We start from the raw sequence: 24,341 nt of genomic DNA on the forward strand, positions 1-24,341 counted from the left end.
CCATACTTGTCCCTGTACTAGTATTGGCAGGTTAGGTTGTTACATGATAGCTAACAAGGCTTTCATAAATATCTAGAGTAGCAATGCATTGAATGAGGCTCAATTCATCCCAGGTCAATCTTAATAGGCATCAAGTATCTTTGTGAGCCAACACACAACTTGTACTCATGCAAGTATTGTTGTCGTGAACTCCAACAATGTCTTTTATATTTTGAATAGAAATCCACCTATATTACTGAGAACCATGATTAGACTCTTTAGAACTTTAATTTAGAGCTACACCAGGGTTAGTAGGTGTAATAACCAACCCTACTTTTTTCCAAAATAATCTTAATTGAAAACCAAGCTATATGCAGTCTCTGATACACCTTCTGATCACCTAGATCCTGAGATGGGCAAGGTGATAGCATATGGTGCTTAGGATCACAGCTTTATTCAATTTGCTGCTGCAATGAATGCCATACAAATGAGTACGTACACATTAGGCATCCACAGTGACCACATGCCACACTTATTCAGCAGTGTGTAATGTGCAACACAAGAATGCATTAGGCGGTTGAGCCGACCACTTCTACACTTCTTCAGTGGAGTGGATGATAAATAGAATGAACATGCGAGTTATTGCCATGAGTTAAGCCTTGCTTCAAACCAAATTGGTCGATAATTCTAGGCTTCACTAAATATGAAATGTTAAATGTATTGGTGGTAAACAGTCCAATATTACAATATGAGAAATGCTGATGCATGCATGAAGGCAACCGCAACTTCAACCGTCTGGATATTACAAACTATATTGTTGCAACTAAGAATAAGTGATTACAATTATTAAAAGAGCTGCAATATAAGCTTTATTTCTGATTTTGAAACTGAAATACTGCTACAATACATTCCATGAAGTAATATAACTGCGACTGCGAGTCATATGAAATCAAAAGGTAATCATACCAAAGTGAAGGATAATTGTAGTAGATGATGGAAAAGCCATGGAATCACTGTCAAATACTCATAAACAGGTCTGATATAAAATAACAGCCAATATGAGCCTAAAATAACGTTAAATATCATTTAGAAATCACTCAAATATCACAATGATAATACCCATCACTGCTCAGATACTGTAGTTGATGTAGGAATCCTGAAACTCACTGAAAACTCATGTTCACCATGAAATCTCTGCCATATGCAGGTCTGAAATCTGAAACAGCAAGGAAGAGGTTTGAAACACCATCAAACCCTAGCGCCACAAACCCCAAACTCCTTCCAGCATAATTTAATCAATAAGAAAATATCTTATAATGAATCTCTAACCAAGCGCTTCCATATAGCCGAGAATCACTCGAGAACAAGGTGCAAACTAATTCAGAAACCCACACGCATGCTATACTCCAGTTGTAGTAAACTATTTGTGACTTTCAACTGATTCAACCATATGTAAAATGGGATTTTCATTTAAATTAGTCAGGTTTCATTGCTGGTCATGTTTTTACTCTTGTTTGGTCACATTTGATCAATTATGACTGTCACTACCATTGAAAAGGTCTGAAAACGAACTTCTTAGCATTACACAATTTGATTAGCTGGTTGCCAGTTATTATGGAGTTTGATTTGGTTTTGACACCTTGAAAGTGTGAATTCCTTAGCTTTTTTTTTGAAATGGTATTCTGTTTGGTCCTTGTGACCATCTTTTGATATCCCGTTCTTCTTTCCTGTGCTAAAAACGTTTGTGACACTTGAAATTGAGAGATTGAAAAATCTTCATTGATAAGTTTCCTATAAACATTGCTGTTGGACAAAAATAGACCAACACTTGATGACTTGGTGATTTGATTGGAAAGACAACTGACAATGATACTATGACAAGGATGATTTGCATAAATTTGGTACTATTGGTACTCAAACTATAGGTTCCCTAATTGTTGAAGGTAGTTTGTTTTTGAGTGTCAAGGCTGTCAAACACAGAGCAAAAGACCTTCAACGTATGATTAGGCAAGGACAACAATGGACCAATTTGATAAGGATGGGTATAATTTCTTCATCTACTTTAGGTTTTGCTCGGTCAAGTGGGGTATTCCCTAAGATATTATATTAAAAATTATAGATAATTAAATGAAAATAGATACTGAAACAAACCATACCCATTGCATAGGAAACTTTAATTGATTGTCATGAAGTGCCACGCGTGCTTTACACCTTCATTAATCAAATTTGCAGCCATGTAAGGATTTTGAAGATTTTTCTTAAGTAACTTGTAATGACATTTGCCTTTGAGTACGCTTTTATACATGGACGCAAAGGAAACAACAAAGCAGGCCTCTTTGGGATAACACTCATAAATTGCAGAGATTGAGCAATGTTGGTAAAACTGTCAATAGAGCATAAAAATAAAGATTGAGTTTTGTTATTTTGAGTGTGTTGGTGAGATGGGAGGTTGAACAAAAGCAAATGGGTGCTTATATCTATTGAGGGCAGTAGAGTCTAGGTTTTTGGAAGCAAAGAGGAATATAAATATAATCCACAATAAGATACTTTAATGAAAGTAACAATGAGGACCATACCCCTCAGTCAGACACATAAGCTAGGCTCTATATAAATATGGGTAAATGAAATAGCATACTTCGGATTTGAACATATCTTAGTTATCCATGAACAAACCAACAAACTTCCTATATTACTTTGAAAAGATACCTTACAAAATCTTTTTAAGGAATTTTCCTACCTTCTAGTTGACAAACTAGTCAAAGATAATACTCAAGCCGGCAAATGCGACCAAGAGGGTCAGTAAGACCATCATAAATTCATACAATATTTGTGGAGACATTCACAAGATGTCAAATCTATACATTAAAAAAGTCCTTTAAGGATTACAATATCATATTACAGCACCCAATAGAAAACCTATAAAATTACAATTAAAATACCTTAAACTTGTTATAGGAAAGTGTAACAATGGTTTGAAACTCTTTTCTTCTTATTTTTTCTGCAACCTCTTCTTCATGTAAAGTAAATGGACTAAGATTACACGATTCCAGAAATCAGATTGCTAAAGCAATACACAAAGTTATTAGTAATTACTTTAGTAAACAACATGCGTTGACACAAAGTTTGACAAAGTTACTTAATTCAATTTACTTGATGGAATCACAAACTGAGATTTAACAATTATTGAATAATAACAAAATGAATGGTTTTGGTAGTGTAAGACTTTTGCTATACACGAACACTACAACTTAACTTCAAACTTTGAATGTCAAACTTTGTAGCATAAGTCTAGCATCCAGTGCCCTCCTCTATAATGTGTTTAAGCTACATATTCATAAGCTCCAAAATAAGCTTCTTGAGAACAAATAAAAATAATATAATAGTATTAAAGCTGTCTTAAAAGAAAACCTTACTACAAATAAAAAATAAATAGAAATAAATCACTCAAAACTGCCTAAAATAGGCAATGCCCTTCTTTTGAATTTGCTCTCTCCTTACTTAGTTTGGCTAGGATAAGGTCATCATTCCTTATATTGCATTTTTTTGCTTTTAAAATTGAAACTGAGTATTCAATTTTCTTTTTGCTGACTTAAGTCCTTGTAGTGGCATAGGCTCCCAAAACTGTATGTCCTCTCTTCTAGCATCATTACTCAAAGTGAGTCAAGGGGAACAAGGAGAGGACAGTTTTGGGCCAATATTTAGAACTAGGGAAGATCCTCTTCTTCTTCAAGCTTTGTAGAACCTAGGAGGATGATCCTTGAGGCCTTAAGACAGGACAAAAATTGGAACAAAGATTTGACAACCATGCCTTAATGACAGTCAGGAATAAGACTATTAAACCTCATTAACAATAGATATGAACAAGTATGCAAGTGTCACCGAAGATCTAACAAGTTTCGCTCACCACAAATGAATTCCCTTAAGTGCAATACACACTCACACCTTGTGAACTCACCATCAAAGCCCTTTGGATATTTATCAGACACAAGCTCACTAAAGATATTCTTTAAGTAATGGGCTATAAGGTGGGTATAAATTCTACAAGCATAAATCTCTCAAGATCTCGTTCTAGTGTAACTACTTTAAGATGTAACCAAAGCTATAAAACTAATTAGTACATGGAGACAGAGCAGGAAACCATAGTAGAAATAAAAAATATGTTCTAATATTTTAATGGGGCGGTGGACAAATAGTAGTAAACCTATGCTTTGATCATATTGGACAATAGATTCAAGTTTCAGAAATTTTACACAAGCATATTTGCAAGCAAAATATGGAAACCAAGAGTGCATTCATGAACCATAAGCTAAGATCTATTATTAAACTTACACTTTCCTCTTTGGAAGAAGGAGCATTGATAACAAAGTGTACTTAGTATTCCATGATTGAACAAGGTGAACTCATAAATTGCATTAGAAAGAATGCACAAAATACACTTTGACACGTTTTACAATTACTACACGAATCAACTAACTATTATAATACTAGACCAATAAGTTTGGCCTACTCAACCCAAGAATTAACCTAGGATCGTGGAGACACTTGTGTCATGAATAAATAGCATACCCATCCCCTGAATTAACCTGCACAATCATGGAGACTCTTGTGTCATGAAGAAAACCTACTTTTTGTACCTTTCCCTCAAATTGTAATATCCACTTGACATTATAAACTGAATTAGAGCCTTTTTTTGATGACCTAGAATATGTCAGATAAAAAATGGAGAACACTTCTATAGCATGGCAATGCCCAAAAGCAATCGAAAACACTTATGCAATTAGAAAACTGCATATATCTAGTATGACAACATCTTCAAGTGGTTTTGGAGGGAGAACAAGGGGCATTGGGATGTGTATAGGTCACCCATGTTTGATACCTTCATCTTCACATGGTAAAGGACCCAAAGGTGCCAAGAATTGCATGACTTTGGGACCATTCTTTAGTTGTGTAGGGAGGTCGGTGAAGCCTTACACTTGAATGACAAAGGTTTGTAGAAAGAGTTGCCTAAAAGATGTATAAGTAGTAAATAAAGATTGAAATCAGGGGACTTGGGACTTTGAGGAATGTCATTCTAGGAAGGGAAACTGTGAAAATCCAAAATGAGGGAATGTAGGAAACGGGGACTTCTAGGAAATGCATGTTAGGAAGGGAAATCTTGAAAACATGAAATCAAGGAACTTGGGGAAATGGGGACTTGAGCAACTCAAGCACTGAGGTAAAGTCCTAAAGTTCAAAATTAGGTAACTTACGAAAATGGGGACTTTGAGAAAAGGCATGTGGGGAAGGGAAATCTCGCAATCCTGAAAATCAGGGAAATTAAGGGAAATGGGGGTTTGGACAACTTGGGTGGCATGGTAAGGGAGAATCCTAAAGTTTATTATCAGGGAACATGGGGAAATGGGAACTTTGAGGGTTAGGAAGGGAAATTCCAAAACTGAAAATTAGGGGAATGAGGACATGGGCAACTGAGCGCCAAGGTAAGGGGAGTTCTGAAATCCTAAAATTCTGTGGAAGCCTGGAAAATGATCCAAAAATCCTCACACTTAGAAATTTTTAAAATTTTGGGCTCATGACAAAGATATGAAGGGTGGCGAAGCATAATAGTAAAGCACAAACTGACCAAGGGGGGCTCATTGAAGGAACTCTGATCTAAAATGGTGTCCCTAGGTTATAATCGTACATATCTTATGTTCTTAATTGATGTTTGAGTGGTCCCAGATTTATGCCATTATTGACTAGATTAATTGTCTTTTTGATTGGTTCAACCATAGAAGAAATAAAATTTATGCTAACAGAAGTTTGAGTGGTCCCAGATTTATGCCATTATTGACTAGATTAATTGTCTTTTTGATTGGTTCAACCATAGAAGAAATAAAATTTATGCTAACTTCTGTTGCCATAACCCTCGTTTTGTTTTTTATGATATGTTTGTCACCTATTTCAAGACTTCCAGCTGGTTCAAGCACTGGTAAACCAAGATTTTCATTTAAATCAGTCATGTTTTATTTCTAGTTAACTTTTTTCCCCTTGTTTGGCCACTCTAGACTGCCATGTTTGACTGGCTCGGCCATTGAAAAAGTGCAAAAATGAACTTCTTGCCATGGTGCAATTTTATTAGCTAGTTCCCACTTTGGTGGAATTTGCATTTGGTCCTACCACCTTGGAAATCTGACTTCCTTGATCATTTTCTTCTTGAGTCTGGGTTTTGTGTGGTCTTTGTCACTATCTTTTTATATCTTGTTCTTCTTCTAAATCTGACTTCCTTGATCATTTTCTTCTTGAGTCTGGGTTTTGTGTGGTCTTTGTCACTATCTTTTTATATCTTGTTCTTCTTCTAACTGTGCTGGAGGAGTTCTTTCTGATACTTAACATTTACAGCTTGAAATATCTTCACTGATGGGTGTTCTGCAGACATTGTTATTGGACAAAAACAGACCTACATCTGATGACTTGGTGGTTTGATTAGAAAGACAACTTAGCTGACATCTATACTATGACACAGAGAACCTGCAAAAGAAAGTTTCATAGGGGTACCAATTCTGGTACTAACACATGCTAGCTACATTTTCTACACTGTTTTACAGGTCTACGTTTCTCGTCCTTCATAAGCTGTGAATTTTGATCTTTACAACCCTTATTGCTATTATGTGTTAGTTTTAGATCAGAATTGAAATATAAGCAGAAATGTAACACAGAGAACAATGAACACAGCAATTTATCCTGGGAAAACCCTCCTACTTGAGGGAGCAAAACCCAGTCATATATCTCTTATATATAGTTGAGATGAACAAATTCTGGATACAATTGAGGAGACACTTCTCCTATGAAATACAAATAATAATGCTGATGCTGAAAGACAAACTACTACTACTGACGATCGAATTGCTGCTCTGCTTGTAGGAGCGAATTTATTGAATCGCCTTGGATGATCAATTGGAGGATTTGATCCTCAATATATGTGTGCTGGGCACCAATTTCCTAGGTCGGCCAGCAAGGTATAGGTGGCCGACAGGAGAAATATCTCCTACGGCTACCTTAAAAAATAACACTCCCTCTTAGCTAAGGAGATATTTCGTCATGGAGTCTCTCAACATGACAACCACAATGGCTACACCCATTTGTGGAAGGACGCTTATCGTCATGGATGACATCCACAATGGCTACTCCCATGTGTGTAAAACACATCTCAGTCTCAGAGATGTCCAAGAGTTCATCATAGAGTCTCTCAACGTGATGCCCACAATGGCTACTCCCATTTGTGGATGTCATGGAGTCTCTCAACATGACATACTCAAAGGTAACAAAAAATATATAGAACCACATCTCCGTCTCAGAGAAATGACAAGACTCACTGATGCTGAATTTCCCTTTCAGTAAGGGTGGCATTCTCCACAACCCCAAGCTTGTCTCGGAAATATGCAAACTTCACTCTGGAGAGAGGCTTAGTGAGAATATCAGCCGTTTGCTCATCAGGGCAAATGTACTTGAGCTGAATTGCTTCCCTCTGCACCATGTCTCGGATGCAATGATACTTGATCTCCACATGCCTTGATCTATCATGAAAGATAGGATTTTCTGAGAGCTTTACACAACTTCGATTGTCACAATGAATTACAGTCGGCTCTAGTGTATGACCAAACAATCCTGCAAGGAGCTTACGAAGCCACACTGCTTATTGAGCTGCAACACATTCTGCAATGTATTTTGCTTCTGTGGTGCTTAGAGCTACAGATGTCTGTTTCCTGCTACACCAAGAAATTATGGCTGGTCCCAGATTGAAACAACAACCAAATGTACTCTTTTTGTCAGTTGCACTCTCGGCCCAATCAGAATCAGAATAGCCCTGTAATATTAGATCTTCACAGGAAGTGTATCTCAAACCATAACCCACTGTACCACGCAAGTACCTTAGTATATGCTTTGCTGCAACAAGATGTATTTGTCTGGGTTCACACATGAATTGACTCAGGGCATTTACTGCATAACAGATATCTGGTCTAGTGTTAACTAGATACATTAATGATCCAATTAACTGTCTATACATGGTAGGATCTACCAAATCTGAATGAGCTGCAGAGTCACTCAACTTCTTCAAGTTTGTCTCCATAGGTGTAGACATGGACTTGCAGTCCATCATCCCAAATCTCTTCAAGATATCTATAGTGTATTTCCCCTGACTTAGAATAATCTTATTAGGTCTTTGCCATACTTCCTGTCCTAGGAAGTAATGCATAAGACCAAGATCCTTCATTTCAAATTCAGAAGCTAATTCTTTCTTGCATTGGACAATGAGTTTTTCTTCTCCAGTAAGAAATAAATCGTCAACATAAAGTACTAATATAAGAGCCTTACCTTCAACGATCTTGAAGTAGAGGTTGGAATCAACATCATTTCTGGAGAATCCTAAGCTTATCAAATAATTGTCACTCCTTTCATACCATGCATGAGGTGCTTCTTTAAGGCCATACATAGCCTTCTTTAATCTGCATACATGAGACTCCTTTCCATGAATCACAAGACCATCTGGTTGTTCGATGTAGACTTCTTCAATCATACCATTAAGGAATGCAATCTTTATGTCCATTTGATCATGATGTAACTTCCATCCTTTAACAGATGCAATAGCAATGATTGATCTAATAGAAGTGTACCGTGCAACGGGGGCGAATGTCTCCTCATAGTCTATTCCCTCCTTTTGAGAGAATCCTCTTGCCACAAATCTTGCCTTGTATTTTTCAATGCTACCATTAGCTGCATGCTTGATTTTGAAGAGCCATTTGGAGGATACTACAGATTTTCCTTTAGGTCTAGGAACAACATCTGGTGCAGGGGCACCTCATGACTAAGATAATCAGGGCAATGAAGGCCTAAAGGTCACACATGCATAAGAATGTAATCTCTCAATTTATGTAATAGGATAGTTTAGTTTGTTTGATTTTTATAATAAACCTCACTTTGTTACCCAATGACATGGATTTGGCAAGTTGATAAGCCACCATGGGCATATGGACCTAGGGGTATTTAGTTGAGTATTTTCTAGGTGTTTATGTGTTGGAGGTGTCTTAGGAAGGTTTAAGACATGTTGGAACAACTTTAGGTCTACGGACTTAACATGTGTCAAAGTTGCTAAACCATGACAACTTTTGATGACAACTTTTGGTTGCAAAGAGCAACTTCTTTCCAACGGTCACCAAAGTTCAAAAGGTGGTTGATAACCGTTGAGTAAGGTATAAAATGTCATTCCCAATCATCATTCTGAGAGGGGGAGAGTGTTGTAAACAATTGGCATCATTGAAGCAATAAAATTACGTGAATTTCCTGCAATTTTGTCATTTTGAGCGGGGTACCGTACTGTACGAACATTTTGGAATTAAGAAAATGGTGGGATGTGTTAGAGTGGCCAATCACCTTTCATATGCATCAAGTCTGAGGTCCTAATTTGCCAAGACAAGGGAGAAACCTGCAATTTTCTGGAAGTGATCTAGATTTGACAGTTTTACCTGGGGTTTCACAAAGAAATGGCCTCATCTTGCTGATCCTTCATTGGTGGTCCACGGCTTTGGAGGAGATGCAAGTATGGCCAATGTAGTTTAAGGTTTTGAAAGCCTTTTGCAGGTTAGGACTGGTTGGAGGCAAGGGTTTGATACATTAAGGTGGGCAACTCCATGTGGCCACCGTGCAAGTGCCAGCAAATAGGTTCCACATCAGGTGTTAGGGGTCTGATCATCATCTAAAACTTAGGAATTGGTGGATTTATCATGTCCTAAGAGTGTTCCTTGTGTTGGTTTGACAAGACAGGGCTTGTGTCTACCCTCTCCTTTGTAAAACAGGCCTAATTGGGGCTATTAGGTCTCCTAACCAAGATAGGGTTTGGACCTTTGTATTCTCAAACTGTTGGAACCCTTTGGATAGGTTTTGTAAATCATTAAAGGGTATCCAAATCTGGAATTAGTTGTCTGGGTCCTTTGGAGAAATAAGGAGTTAATATGAATTAATATCATATTGATTTCATTATTGATCGAGTAATGATCGATCAATATTACATTGTATATACGTTGAATACCTTTCTTATCGGCATATTAAACATATGTTAGTGACTACTTAACTAATAGTAAGTGATCGTTCATAAAACGGTATTCATAATACTGTTTAAAGTGCCATCCATGAGGAGGCATGTCTTGAGCGGACATGCCTCCACTTTGTGGAGACATGTCCACTCAAGACATGCCCCCCCCGATACAAGTATATATGCAGACCTGATAAGGCAATATTGAGCAATTAAAATCGAACATTCTCAGCCTTGTTTGGACCTGCAAAACACAGTCTTCATTAGAATCATAAATCACATATATTCAGAAATATTAATTACAATCTATCAACTATCAAATCTGAGAGGAGTACGATCTGCATTTACACTTTAATACCATGTAGAATTTTTAAAGCTCGAATACCAAGTTGAAGTTTCAAAGCTCTAATACCATGTTGAATTTTCAAAGCTATAATACCATGTTGAACTTTGCAACACAAGCTTGCAAGATCAAACAACAAACAAAACACCTTCCACAAACGAGAGCTGCACAAAAGAATGTTATATTACTCAAAAGCAAATAATTCAAAATTACAGGATGAATTACAATTGTACAATGAAGTAATTATATTGAAAGAACAGAGCTAAATTTAGGAGAACTAAAGTGCAAGCATGAGGAGCTAAATAAAGCTCAACTCTAGCTAAATTAGATGCATAAAAGCTAAACTAGGCGCACAACTAAAATAAGCACTCCTAAGTGAACTTAAGCAAAAAAAGCATAACTAGTTGTAAAAAAGCAACTAATAGCTAAATATGCTCTAACAAAATGTTTGAGAATAAAAGCATTTGCTGTGTAGAGAAGTGACCAACCAATAACATCATGCCTGGAGAATTTGTTATATGTTGAGCGATGAGGTGAATATTTGGGAGGATATTGAACAACGGTAATCAAAATGAAGAGTATGTGAAGACAAGGTTTTCGACTTAAAACATATAATTCTGTTATTAAAATAACCAACAACTTTTTCGAGGTTTATCTTCTTTGGGAATTAGATATTGGTAACACAGCACAAAATGGTTATATGATTAGGCCTTGGTTTGGATATTCTATGAACACCGTATTATACAGAAGCTACATGGAGTTGTGTACCATTTGTTCTTTGTGCTAGACTGGACATAATTTGGAGAGAAACTGTTTGTGAAGATTCTGGGTCGTTTAGTGTTTTCATGCATAAAGGATGCTGCTGAACAATCAGTCCATGTTTTTATCAATTAAAATTTGAAACATACATGGATCAAGATATAGTGGTACACATGAATCTTATCTTTGAACACTAAACAATATTGCTTAGTAACATTTTTCGCATATATTTTTATTTTGTACAGCAAATATACCGTATTAAGCTGCCTGGGCCAGCTAACATTGGTGAAGGAAAGCCAGAGAATCAGAATCATGCCATTATTTTCACTCGTGGTGAAGCTCTTCAAACAATTGATATGAACCAGGTATGTGTAATTTCCATTACTTATAGAAGGATTTTTTGTATGGTGGTTAAGAAATGGATACTTATATTCTGGGCATGACAGGACAACTATCTAGAAGAAGCTTATAAAATGAGAAACCTGCTGGAAGAATTGCTTAAATTTCATGGTGTACGGCGACCAACAATACTTGGTCTTAGAGAACATATATTTACTGGCAGGTGAGCTGTAGGGTCACTGTTAGTTTTATATGCTGATGCTAAAACAGGTCTCAAATAGAAAAAAGTTCAATTAGATTTGATAGTAAAACCTTTTAATACCAGATATTGAGGTCTCGATACAAATATGCATTATTTGACAGTCAGACAGGATAATCATATATATGCATAGGAAGTAGAGATTTCAGATTGATTTTCTTTAGAATATTATAGATTCAATAAATCTTGTGCTCATTTTTTGTGTTGATGCAGTGTTTCATCACTTGCTTGGTTTATGTCAAATCAAGAGACTAGCTTTGTCACAATTGGACAACGACTACTTGCAAGCCCACTAAAGTAATCAATCTCTCTCTCTGTGTGTGTGTGTGTGTGTTGCTTGCTCACTCTCTATGTGTATGTGCATGTAAAATTGACTCCTTGCTCTCTTAATCTCTTTGGGCAGCTGACAATTTCATAGTTTATGTAATTGTTGGGAAACTACCTTGACTGTTTACTCTTTATGTTGAAACCTATACTTTTATCATACTCAACAAGACTGATACACCAAACCAATACAGTGCAAGAAAAATGGTGAGAGCTAGAAAATTTGAAAAACACAACCTACAAGACATTTCAAGATGTGTTTTTCATTCCACAAGAAGTACAGATTTGAAAAATTGAAAAACCATGAAATCTAATTTTTTTTTAGGATCTAAAATTTTTATTATGCACCCTTTAATTAATACACTTTAAAGACATAATAAACTTATCAATTAGAAGCTATTTTGATCATATACACAAATACACATTGATCAAATAAGTACAAAAGTAGATTTGTGTTGAAGGAAATGACATTTCCAAATATCTAAATATGGTGTACAAAACTCATGAATTATGATATACATGGAATCAAAAATAAGAAAATTCATATGGATTCATGAACTATGGTAGAGAGAAGTTTTTGTCACTTTGCTCAACATTGGGATTGATGTGTCAAATCAAAAGTATACACAATTCAATTACTTGGGAAAAAATTGATAGAATAAACACATGTTGTTTTCCACTCAGCATACCATTTTTCATAGTTTTATTTCTTTTAACCAAGTTCAAAGAATCTCGATGCCAACATACATCAATTTCAGTTTTTTGTATTGAAGACAACATAATCTAGCAATATGTTAGGTTTTTAACCCTTTTTTGATTATATAAGACAGTGTTTCAATGAGCAATACATCATCAATTTAAATTTACTGTCCACATTTGGTATCAGAGAAACATTAGTGATAAGAATTGAAGAGGGTCATTTATATTACATGCGCAAGGAGAAATAATAGCACTCTTGCTCAGCCATTGAACATCCTGCTTGTAAAGAAAATATCAGGCTTGCAAAAAATGGAAAATTGATAGGGTTAGTAGTTTAGTTTCAGAAAACAGGTTGGTTAAGTAAAAGGTGTTAGAAAATGGACAAGATGATGGCAAAAAAACTTGATTTTCATAGAGAACATTTTTTTTGATTGTGAGAATGGGCATCTCACTTAATTTCTATAGTAAACATTTAAGATTTATGACATAAAGTTTGTTTAGGAAACAAAAGTACATAGGACCCTAACTTTTTGTTGTATTTGTAGTTTTTTGTACATTGAATGTAAGTTAAATGATCACGTTGCTTGAATATTTTTTGAAAAGTTGTTAGTTTAGGCTCTAATATTGCATTTGGCAATTCAATGACCTCTTAATTTCTAGGGATTATATAGTTGGTTTTGGGCATATAATGAATTATATGTCATAATAAATATAAATAAAATTTATAATATTTTGCAAAAAGAATACAAAGTTAAATACAAAAGATAACTAATAATTGATAATTCAATGTCAAATGCTAGAGATAAATTATTATTTTTATTAGTGTAGTTGTACGTGGAAAACATAGAAAATAAATACAAATTCATAGGAGACAAAACAATTAGGAGCAAGATGGTGCAGAGTGAGACTTGAAGAGGTTGTGGGTGCAAAAGAGGATGCGGGTACGAGTGTGGGAGTGGGAGCGGGTGTAGGAAAGGGGTTTCATGCCTTGCACAAAATTAGAGTGAGGATAGGTCAAAGGAAGGTGATGTTGGAGTTGAGGATGGAAATGCCATAAGCTTTTTCAACTCATTCGAGGACGATGAGGACATCCCTCTCATGGTGTTGTGTTTGGAGGCGCAACAAAATGCCATTCAGAGGCATGACCTGTCTGATTCTGATAATGAAGATGAAGGTTTCTCAGGTGCATGAGTCTTCAAACAAGTTTGTTATTGTTGGATTTGGGTTTTGTGCGTTAGGGCTTTCTCTTAGGAGGAGTTTTTGCTTCCTTCTCTGAAATATCTTGTGGAGCTAGGTGAGAATGCTCCTCCAACCCCTGTTGTTGATCTTGTTGTGGTTTTAGAGGATCATGCATGGGAAGTTGTGGGCTTGCAAATATTTTGCATAGTTGTTGTCGGTGCTCTCCAAGTTGTTCTCCCCTCTTTTATTCCCTTCTACCAAGATTCTTGTTGTCGGTGCTCCCCAAGTTGTTCTCCCCTCTTTTATTCCCTTCTACCAAGATTCTTCTCTTCTATTGCTGGTTTGAGTGCGGAGAGTTTCAAGTTCTTTCTCTATACCATAGATGGCTTGTGTATGGGGTTCCCTTCCTAGGTGATGAATCCTATTCCTCTCCCTACTACTTAGGCCGTTTTGGAAGGTCCCTTGTGTGCCTTCTTAGATTGCATTGTAGGAGTGCAGAGTTGGGGATATCACCCCTTTTGTGGTTCTTGAGGTTCCCGTTTCAACTTATCTCTTGCAAAACTCTTCTCTAACTATTCTTGATGCATGGGTGGACAGAGCTTCTATAGGTCTCTAGTCTGCCCTTATTAGAAGGTTCCTTGGTCATAGATCAAACATTGATATCATTCATAGCTGGACAATATTGGCTCGCTTCAGGATTGGTTTGTGTGGTGGCTTTAATGAACAAATTCCTCTTATTCTCGTTCCAATCCATTGAGGACTATACTAGAGTTCTCCAAGGAGGCCCTTGGTTTCTTGGTAAGGATTTTCTTCATTTGAAAAGATGGTCTACTGGTTTCAATGCTACCAAGGTTAACATGGTTTCTATTTGGGTTTGTCACCTAGAGCTCCCTTTGGAGTTTTGGGATGAAAGTATCATTAATGGTATTGCTAATGGCATTGGCCAGTTTATTACCATTGACGACATCACAATATCTACAAGGTTTCTTTTTTGCTAGATTTTGTATCTCAGTTGAAACTGGGTCAAAGTTGCCTAACAATATTAAACTATGCTCCAAGTTAGGTGTTTGGGAGTGAGAACTTCTTTATGAGACCCTATGAGGTCGAGAGATTTGTTGAGGAGGGTCCTCAACCTCACTTTAAAAGGATGATTATGGATACTACTGTAAGAGACCACGTTGGTAAGGTTTTAGGTTCCTCATGCAAGGAACAAGATGTGTTCAAGAGCCTCTCTTTTGAGAACAATTTTTCTTTGAAACTGGCTAGGACAGACCTTGGTTGTCATCTTCAAACCCCTTTGGTGGACAAGTTGGTATTGGAAACGATAGAAAATGACCTCACTGATGAGGGCAAATGAAACCCATGCAAGCTAAAATTAAAAATCATTGTTGTGATTGCGAGTCCTTCAATTGAGCATTCTCCTTCGAAAAATGGAAAGACATTCCATTCTTGTCTTGCCCCTCTTTTGAGGCCTTTGATGAAGTTTAGTTTCAAACCACCTTAATTGTTTTGCTTGACTTTGTTGTTGGTCAATAACATTTGCTGGTCTTTTGTTGTACTCTTTGTTTTTGTTGGTTTGTATCTCTCTCGTTGTGAGACAAGTTTTGTTTGCCTTTTTGTTTGATTTGTAATTGGGTCTAGGCCCTTCCCATTCATTTACCTTAATTGAAACAAATGCTAATTCATGACATTTCTCTTCACCGAGAGTGTAAATATCATCAACTAGTTCATTAGAATGACAAGAAACACTAGTGCCACTCCCACTAGCTGCATCGTGCAAGTTCTATGTAGCAGCTTCGTGCTCCTCATCCTGAATTGCGGCTTTGCAACATAAGCATTCATGTCTAGATTTGCTTTGGCATTGCATTGTAGCAAATTCAAACACCTCATCATTCTCATCTTTGAATTTCACTTGCTTGTGTGTGTAATCTAGTTCTACTAAAAAAGAGAGAAACTTGTACTTGTTGATCTTAGAGATAGAAGTTTGATTGTAAGGTTATACAAGTAAAAGATCCTTGGCCATGAAGTTTCCACTATTTTTTGAGTATCCTCTTCCTTGTTATCTTGAAGAGATTTAGGCTATGACCTTTCGAAACAATAAAGTTCCCAAAATTGACCACAACAATGTGCTCTACTTGTTGATTAAGGAAGTGTCTGGTGATTGTTGTCTTGTACTGTTCACTAACTGAAATGTCTCTTTAAATTTATAGTGGTACCCACCTAGGAAAAGGAATTATATTGGTCCTCTCTTGAATAGAATGTGACAAAAAATAGATTGCATTGTAGGTGGCTTGGAGGACTCTATTTTGGTCAAAGGATGAGACTTTGATCTAAATTTATGGATGTATTGTTTGCTTCCTCTTTCTTTTTGATATAAGTAAGAATTCACCCCTTTAGCAAACCATGTTTATTGAGACTACTGTAATCTCTGATTTCTTGGCTAGCAAGTGGACACAAGTGAGATTTTGCTTGACTATGGGAGCTCCTATATTCATTTTCTCATTCATTACAATGCTAAAGTTAACCTTCGCCTCTAGGAAGTTGCTCTATCATTGTCATGTGTTGCCAAAGTTGCAAAAAGTAGTGGATTTTGAAAGCCCTAACTGACCCTTGGGTAACAAAGTTATAATTCCCAGCCTTTCTAGACATAATTTGTGTCTACATTTTTTAAAATAAACTAATGTCAAGGAATAAACAATAACATAATCTTAGGCTATGATTAATTGTTGAAAATGAACAGGAGATTAAAAACAGTAATTAACAGTGTTTCATGGGGACGCATCCCCAAGGATTTGGGTGACTTCCTTGACATCTTGGATGCCTTGGGGACTTGGAGGGTAAATTCTCTATTTCCAGGGATGAACAACCTGCCCCATTTAGTACATAAATATAAAAACAAAGATAACTTTGCTAGGAAAACTATATAAGAACCTGTAGAAAGAAAAAAGCTGAATGATTGTCAATGCAAATTCAGCAAATTGTATTTACTCTTGGAAATTTCTGCTGCTGTCTCTAAAATTCAGGAAAAATTTTGCCATCACCAAAATTACATTCACACATCGTCCCCCTGATTCAAAAATTTGGGGAAAAACGGATAATAAACCATACAAAAAAGAAAAAGGAAAGCCCACGTGGAGCTTGGAAATAAATTTAGAAAAAGAACTTCATTTAATGGCTATTCTATTTGTTTCAAGCTTCCTTAATCTTCTTGGCACCTATCCAACACTTCTCAACATGTAGGAATAGTGAAAGCATGATGTATGAAAACAAATAAAACTTGCAGCTTTGAGTTATGAGTAGAAATGGAGCTTTTGGGTGGGGACTAAGAGGTATGAATGCAGTTTTGACTTATTCTTTTGTTTGTTGTTAGTAACTTATAAGTCACTTTTTAGGGTTAGATTAAGTTTGCTTCTTTTTTGTCATTAAGAAGGCGATTTTTTTGAAAATGTTTTTGAAGTGGGTTCTTTCTGGATTCAGATTTTCAGATGTTGCCGAGGACAGCCTATATCCATGCTGGGATCTATACATGGTATGAACCAGTCTGAGTATGGGCTGGGTTTTGAGCGAATCTAGAAACACAAGTTTTGTAGGCATACCTTTATGTAGAATTATCCTGATTCATCACCCTTATATTTTCAGTTAGTAAAGACAATGGATATAGTTGAGAGCTTGTGCTTGGAACATTTCATTAACTGTTGCCTGTGTAGAAGCTGTAATGTTTTGCAATTGCTTGATTTGTATGCCACATAGTGATATGACACATGGCTTGATATCCAAGCTACTTCTTGGTGGGATCTTAATGCAGAACAAATGCCATTTGTATTTCCCTAATTTGTTATATGAACGTAACCACAAATAGTATCCATACCTGTTGTATACCTTCAGTTTTCAGATCCAGCAGTTTGTGTAAATGACTGAAATTTTTAATTCAAGGTATGTAAGCAGAATTGTTTTAGAATTCCCATACACCTTGGAAGAAACCATATGTGCATTTTACTTTTTTCTCTGCAGTTTATCTTTGGCTATTTAAGGACCTGATGACTATACATTTATATGTGAATTTTTTAGTCTCATAATCCTTATGAGTTAAAATTATTTCTGGGAAAACACTCATGGAGTTATCCCTTGATCTGATTGGAGCTAGAATATCTGATAGATTTGAGCTTTGATCTCTTTGATTTTATGGTGAGGAGCCCTTGTCATGATCGCAGGTAACAAAGTAGTTTATTGCTTCATTATAAATGTTGTCTTATAAGACGACTGCTTTTCTAAATTGGAGGAATGGTTCTTTCTCAGGGCGCTGTGCTCCTGATCAGGGAATGCACATCTTGAAGGCAGCCATCCATTTGTATTAGAAAAATATCTCACTGAGAACCATTGCTTGGCGAGAAACATATTAAATAAAATAATAAATTGCCATCTGAGAACCATTGCTTGGCGAGAATCATATTAAATAAAATAATAAATTGCCATCTGATTTTCTAGGTATTCAATGTAACACAGAATTACAAGTAGCACAAACCATTTAACAGTGCCCCTCTCCTATGTAGTTGTATTTAAATTATTCGACATCCCATAGTTAGTATTCAATGGAGTTTTGAGTCAAAGTATATGGAGCTTACCATCCATCTCTAGCTTTATCTTTCCAGCACACTAACCTCTTAGTGATTCCCAACACATAATTGCACCATTTGTAACAATTATATATATACACACATACACATACATATACTGATATACATTTACATACACATAGACATACATATACACATACACACATACAAACACACATACACACACACACACATACACACATACACACATACACACACACATACATATACATACATATACACATACATAACATACATGTATGTATACATACATACATATATATATATATATATATATATATATGTATGTATGTATATATATACATACATACATACATACATACTTATATTTGTATATATATGTGTGTGTGTCTGTGTGTATGTATATATATATAGACACACACATACATACATACACACACACAAATATATGTATGTCTGTGGATATATATACACACTCTCTCAAATATATAGAGAATACTCAGGTTTATGTATATACACACACACACACACTCACAAATATATAGAGAATGACCATGTAATGTAAACCTGTGTTTGGAAAACAAGAAATGGTGTTGAGGAAGGTTGCACACAAGAAACATCTATGCAATTGCTGTATTAGATTCATATAGCATACTTTGAAGGCCTGAAACAACCCTGCAAGTGCCTGAAACAGTCCACCATTGGCAAGAAACATGAAAATGAACAAGACGCACACAAAGAAATAAAATAAAATGATTGAAGATCGTTGGCAATCACTATCTCGAAAAATATCTGGAGGGTTGCCAAGAAATAGTTAATTTTGTGGTCCTGTTGCTGGCTGTTTGGCGTGCAATGGTTGCCCACTGTTGTCATTTTTGAAGTTATAATATAGAATCTCTGTTATTGAGTTGTTAGATGTGGGGTATCTGGCCAGATCCGCATCTAGTCTGTTCTCAGTCCAGAGCTAGAATTGGTATGCAAGGGGATTCAGCTGGGATGCAGTTAGAACACTGTGGTTCATGCTGGATGAACCTAGGCGAGCCCAAGAAGAATATGGAAGAACACCACAGAATGTCATTTTTTATTTTTATTTTTTGATTTTTCATTATATATTTTTAATCTTGTTTTTGTCCAGTGCCAATTTTGTTCCAATGAGAGAGATTGCAAGTCAAGAGTGAGATGCTCACACTCCTGATGATGATTTAATGTCAATCCTGGTCTCTAGTGATGAAGGCAATCTCATCCATATCATGACCAGTGGCACTGCTAAACATTTGCAGGTGTTGATCAAAGACCCCATGATGGTATTGTAACAGAAGTGATATGGAATGGTAAGGCATGGTTCAGATAAAAATTCAATGGATAGAGCCAAGTGGGTTTAATTGTTAGATAGCAACCCACTATTAACGCGGCCATTTTTTCCTTTTCCATCTTTCTCTAATTTTTGTTTTTGTTTTCACACTGAATTATAAGTATATCATCTTGTTAATAGTATAATTCAACTATTTTTTACAGAGTTGCCGGAAACTCCTTTGTCCCTCCCCGGGAACGCGTTTCCCCGTATCCGTTCCCATTTCTGAAATGGATACGTATCTGATACAGCCCAGATACACGTCGAATATTGTACCCACGCATGCCCAAAAATACTTGATTTCCAACCATGCTAAATACTAATGTGATCTGATTTTTAAACAAAATTGACGTAAATCTTCCTAAATTTAATTTTAAAAAACTTCATTAATGCATTTTAAAAAAAAATGGTATTAACAAAACCTACACCAAATGAGAAAGACAAATGAAATGTTTTTCTATTTCAGTGACCCATTTTTTGGGTTATCTTCCAATGCAACTCTTCTATTTTTGCATATTGTAAAATGTTAAATCTACTTATCATTATTTATGTAGCAATTATGTGTCTATATTGCTTTTGAAGTAATGAAAACCTCCTCGAATAACTTAGAAAATTGTGTTAAATATGTGTATGTGTTTTTTATGAATGACGTGTCCAGCCGTATCCATATTGGGGGTCTTAAAAAATAGCCGTATCTGTATCCAATACCGTATCCGTGTCCATGCAACTTTGATTTTTTATGTTTTCTTGCCTTTCTTTAACTTCAACTTAATTTCTTTTTATATTATTTATATTAGTTTCTTACACAATACTTGGACTATGCAGGTGTAAAATAATATTTTATACATTGTCATCAGTTAACCAGCTAGGATTAATTAGCAATTTATTATCCTTTGTTTAGTTGTCAACCTTATAACTTATGATAAGATGGCCTTTTTGCATTTCTGCTTTGTCTATTGGTAGCAAATGTGGATTGCAATTACTCATTTCATGATTAATCATCATGAATTGCACTTATTTCATATTTATCTTCTTTTATGCTTTTCTCTCTTGTAGATGAAAAAATGCAAAAGAATCATGGTTCTAATATGATATCAGGGCTCATAGATTTATAAGCTTTTTGTCATATTTTGAAAGTTTTAGTCACGGGGTTGTAATCAGTGCATCCTGGAAGTTAAGAGGATCTCATAGATGAGTCTAGAAGGTGTCAAAATTTAAGGATTGCTTGCTCAAGTGCCAAAATTGAATTTTAGAAGATTTCTGTGCATCTATTTTGGGTTTTGTATGTTTACATCTTTGAAATTCTGTATATTGTATGGATCTATACATGTTCAATTGCCATTAATGTTGTACAATGCTTAGCTTCTGGTTTTTCCTGAAGTCAACAAGTCATTTTTTATTTCTAATCTGTCAGTTTTCATGCTTTCATATAGTAGGCAATTCAAAAGTTTGTTGGGGGTTATATGATATATATGGCAGTTCGCTTTTATTTGTAGCAGTTTTATTTTATTGGTGGATATGGGAATTAACTTTTGGGGTTTTATTTGCGGGACAAGACTTATAGTGGGAGTATTTTGAACAAGCCCATGGTCATATTTTGAGGACGATTGTCAGTCATTTCCAACCAAGGGAGGTTAAGTCCCCAGTGGGCCTTTCAGCTCCTCTACCAATGGTCTTGGCTCATTCATCACAAAGCTCTGCTTGGGAGCAACCTTTCCAACCACTCATTGCTTGTTCTCTGTCACAGTGATACCATTTTGTCACACTTGTGAGTGGAGCCATTGGCCCAATACTAGCTAGCTTCCCAATCTCTGCCAACTAACCACCTTTTGTAATGTCCCAACTCAGATTTTTTCAAAAATAATAATAGATTCTTCAAAAATAATAACAGATTTGGAAACACAAGTGATAAGCTTCACTAAATTACATCAAACAACACCAAATATCATAAACAACTTGCACAAATGATTCAAAAATTTCCCACATCTTTATATTGAAATAATTTTGATTTCTACAGCAAGTTATAATGATATGACAATCATTACAACAGCTACAACAACTACAAATCTGCAAAACACAATGCACATGCTAAACAACTGAACTTTCTCGCAAATCTGTGAAGCTCCAATGCAATCCTTGCGTGAGAATGCCCTCAAGAACCAAAGGGCTTTTGTCCTTTGATTCTAGTAACCAATGGGTTTTCATGCACTGGTCACAATCTCCTATGGGTTATTGCCCACATAATAGATCTCAAACACAAAGTGCTCCAAAAGATAAAAATGGTGTAATCGTCCATAATCCCAAAATGAAATCCTTTCCAAGTCTTATATGTTGCACACTTGATTAATGGGTCCTTGATTAGGCCTTGTTGTTGAGACCCATCTTCATTTTTCCTTTTTAGCTTGTGTATAGCTTCCTAAAGTTGCATTTATGGGGATTTGTTGGTGTAAAATTATATTTACACATTTTCATAAGTTATCTTGGTTTTAATATATTAATATAGTTAAATACTTCTAATTATTATATTACAAAATAATTTAAAATGAGATTAATTATTAAATACATATTATATTACAACATAATTTAAAATGAGATTAATTATTTAATATAATTCATGATTTTAATTAATATTAAAGTAATGAAAATGGGTAGGAATTAAAATTATAGGGTTTGATATTGAACATTGAATATTTACTGTGAAATTCAAGTACAAATCGACGTTGAAGTAGTAATTTTATGATCATTTTGTTTGCTATATGTATGTTATGTTGGGTTGCAAGGAGATTCACTTGCAATCCCTTTGTATGTATCTTTGATACTATCATGCATCTCTCATGGCTAAAAAGAGGTATCTAGGGATAGGAGTTTCCATTCTCACGTATCTATGCATTTCCTTAATAAAATAAATTAAAATGTAGTAGCAAAAATTCAGAATTTGCAAGAGGTAAAGTATTTTACAAGTTTGTAGAATTGAGTTGTAGAAGCACAATTGTTGAAGGAGTCAGATAGGATTCAAATGATATTCAATGCCCATTTCCAGTATGAGTTTGTATATCTTGGTCAACTCTCTCCAAAATGTTACTCCTTTGAGAAGAAACCTATGTTCCATGGAGTCTTGAGATAGGGGGATGGTGGTGAGAGGTTTCAAGGATGTGGGGTGCCAATGGCCTGGATTTGTGGATGATGGGGATGAGTTTCGAGGATGTGGGGGACCAAGGGCTTGGATTTGGAGATGGCGGGGGGGCAGCGACACAAATATATATAGCACTTTATAAGTAAATATACAAGGAATAACACATGGAACTTTAAAATACTCAAATATATTTGACATTGCATTAAATAAACAATGAAAATTCTGAATATCCATACATTTGTATATCATAATAAATACAATTGTGTAATGGCCCAATGTCTCAAATCATCACTTATCTCCAAAAACTCCACATCAAATTCCTCACTGTGTCAAACTCCTTATCACTCAATTTGCTAGTTCTTTAAGCTCAAGATCCTCTAGAGCAATACTAACCAGCCCTATTTGTGCCATACCTTCATCAATTTGTGTTGGCTCCTTTGGCTCTACATCCCATTAGGCTACTGAACCTGCTTTGTACATAAGCATGTAACAGCCAATGAGGTGCAAGGCACTATGTACCATAGTTTTAAGACTCGTGGACTCGCCATAGACTCGCTAGTCCATGGGAGCCATGATTCGACTCGCCAAGGACTAGTGAGGTGAGTCTTGGTGAGTCCATATGAAAGACTCGCGAGTCTTTTGCTCAGACTCGCGAGTCTTTCATATGGACTTGCGTAGCCCAGAAAACACGCCATTCAAGCAATAAAACTCAGTTTTTTTGTTTTTTTTCCCCTCATTTGGCATTTTTGCTTGGTTATAATAGGTTTGTAGGGTTTGAAGGAGGAGAGGAAAGAAGATAAAATCAGAAAAATTGAGCTATATTAGGAGAAATACAAAGAGGAAGATGTAGTCTTCTCTTTAGTTTGTTCATTGTTGTTTTTCACATTTGGAGTTGGACATATCATTATATGTAATTTTGTAAACATTTATAAACTTATGCTACTATTATACATTTTAGAGTTGAAACTATGAGTATGAATGATGAAATTTCAAATATTGCGTGTTTGTAGATCATATGACATGTGTAATGTTTCAATTATGGCTCTTATGTTCTCTAAATGCATTTTTTTTTTGTTTTTTTTGTAAAACTACGTTTTTTTTTTTTTGCCGAGTCCTTGCCGAGTCTTTCACGAGTCCAAGTCCGAGTCCAAATTTTTGGTTTGCCAAGTCTGTGGCGAGTCCGAGTTTTAAAACTTTGCTATGTACAACTACAAATTTCTCAGCTCTTCTAGAGGTAAGTTGGTTCCTCTTAACAAAGTGGATGAAACTATAAGTAGATCAGTTCCTCTCATCAACAGAAAAACCAGAAACCTAG

General features: G+C 35.7%; 1 protein-coding gene across 1 annotated transcript in view; it reads left to right on the forward strand.

Annotated features, from left to right (window-relative positions):
- LOC131064527 (callose synthase 3) overlaps positions 1-24,341 on the forward strand; it is a 124,711-nt gene that overhangs the window by 95,151 nt on the left and 5,219 nt on the right. Inside the window, exons 34-36 of the mRNA XM_057998674.2 lie at positions 11,393-11,512; positions 11,594-11,709; positions 11,959-12,042. Coding sequence (XP_057854657.2) covers positions 11,393-11,512; positions 11,594-11,709; positions 11,959-12,042 — 320 coding nt within the window. The remainder of the gene's footprint in view (positions 1-11,392; positions 11,513-11,593; positions 11,710-11,958; positions 12,043-24,341) is intronic.

This window comes from Cryptomeria japonica, chromosome 1 (genome assembly GCF_030272615.1).
Source record: "Cryptomeria japonica chromosome 1, Sugi_1.0, whole genome shotgun sequence".
Lineage (NCBI taxonomy): Eukaryota > Viridiplantae > Streptophyta > Pinopsida > Cupressales > Cupressaceae > Cryptomeria > Cryptomeria japonica.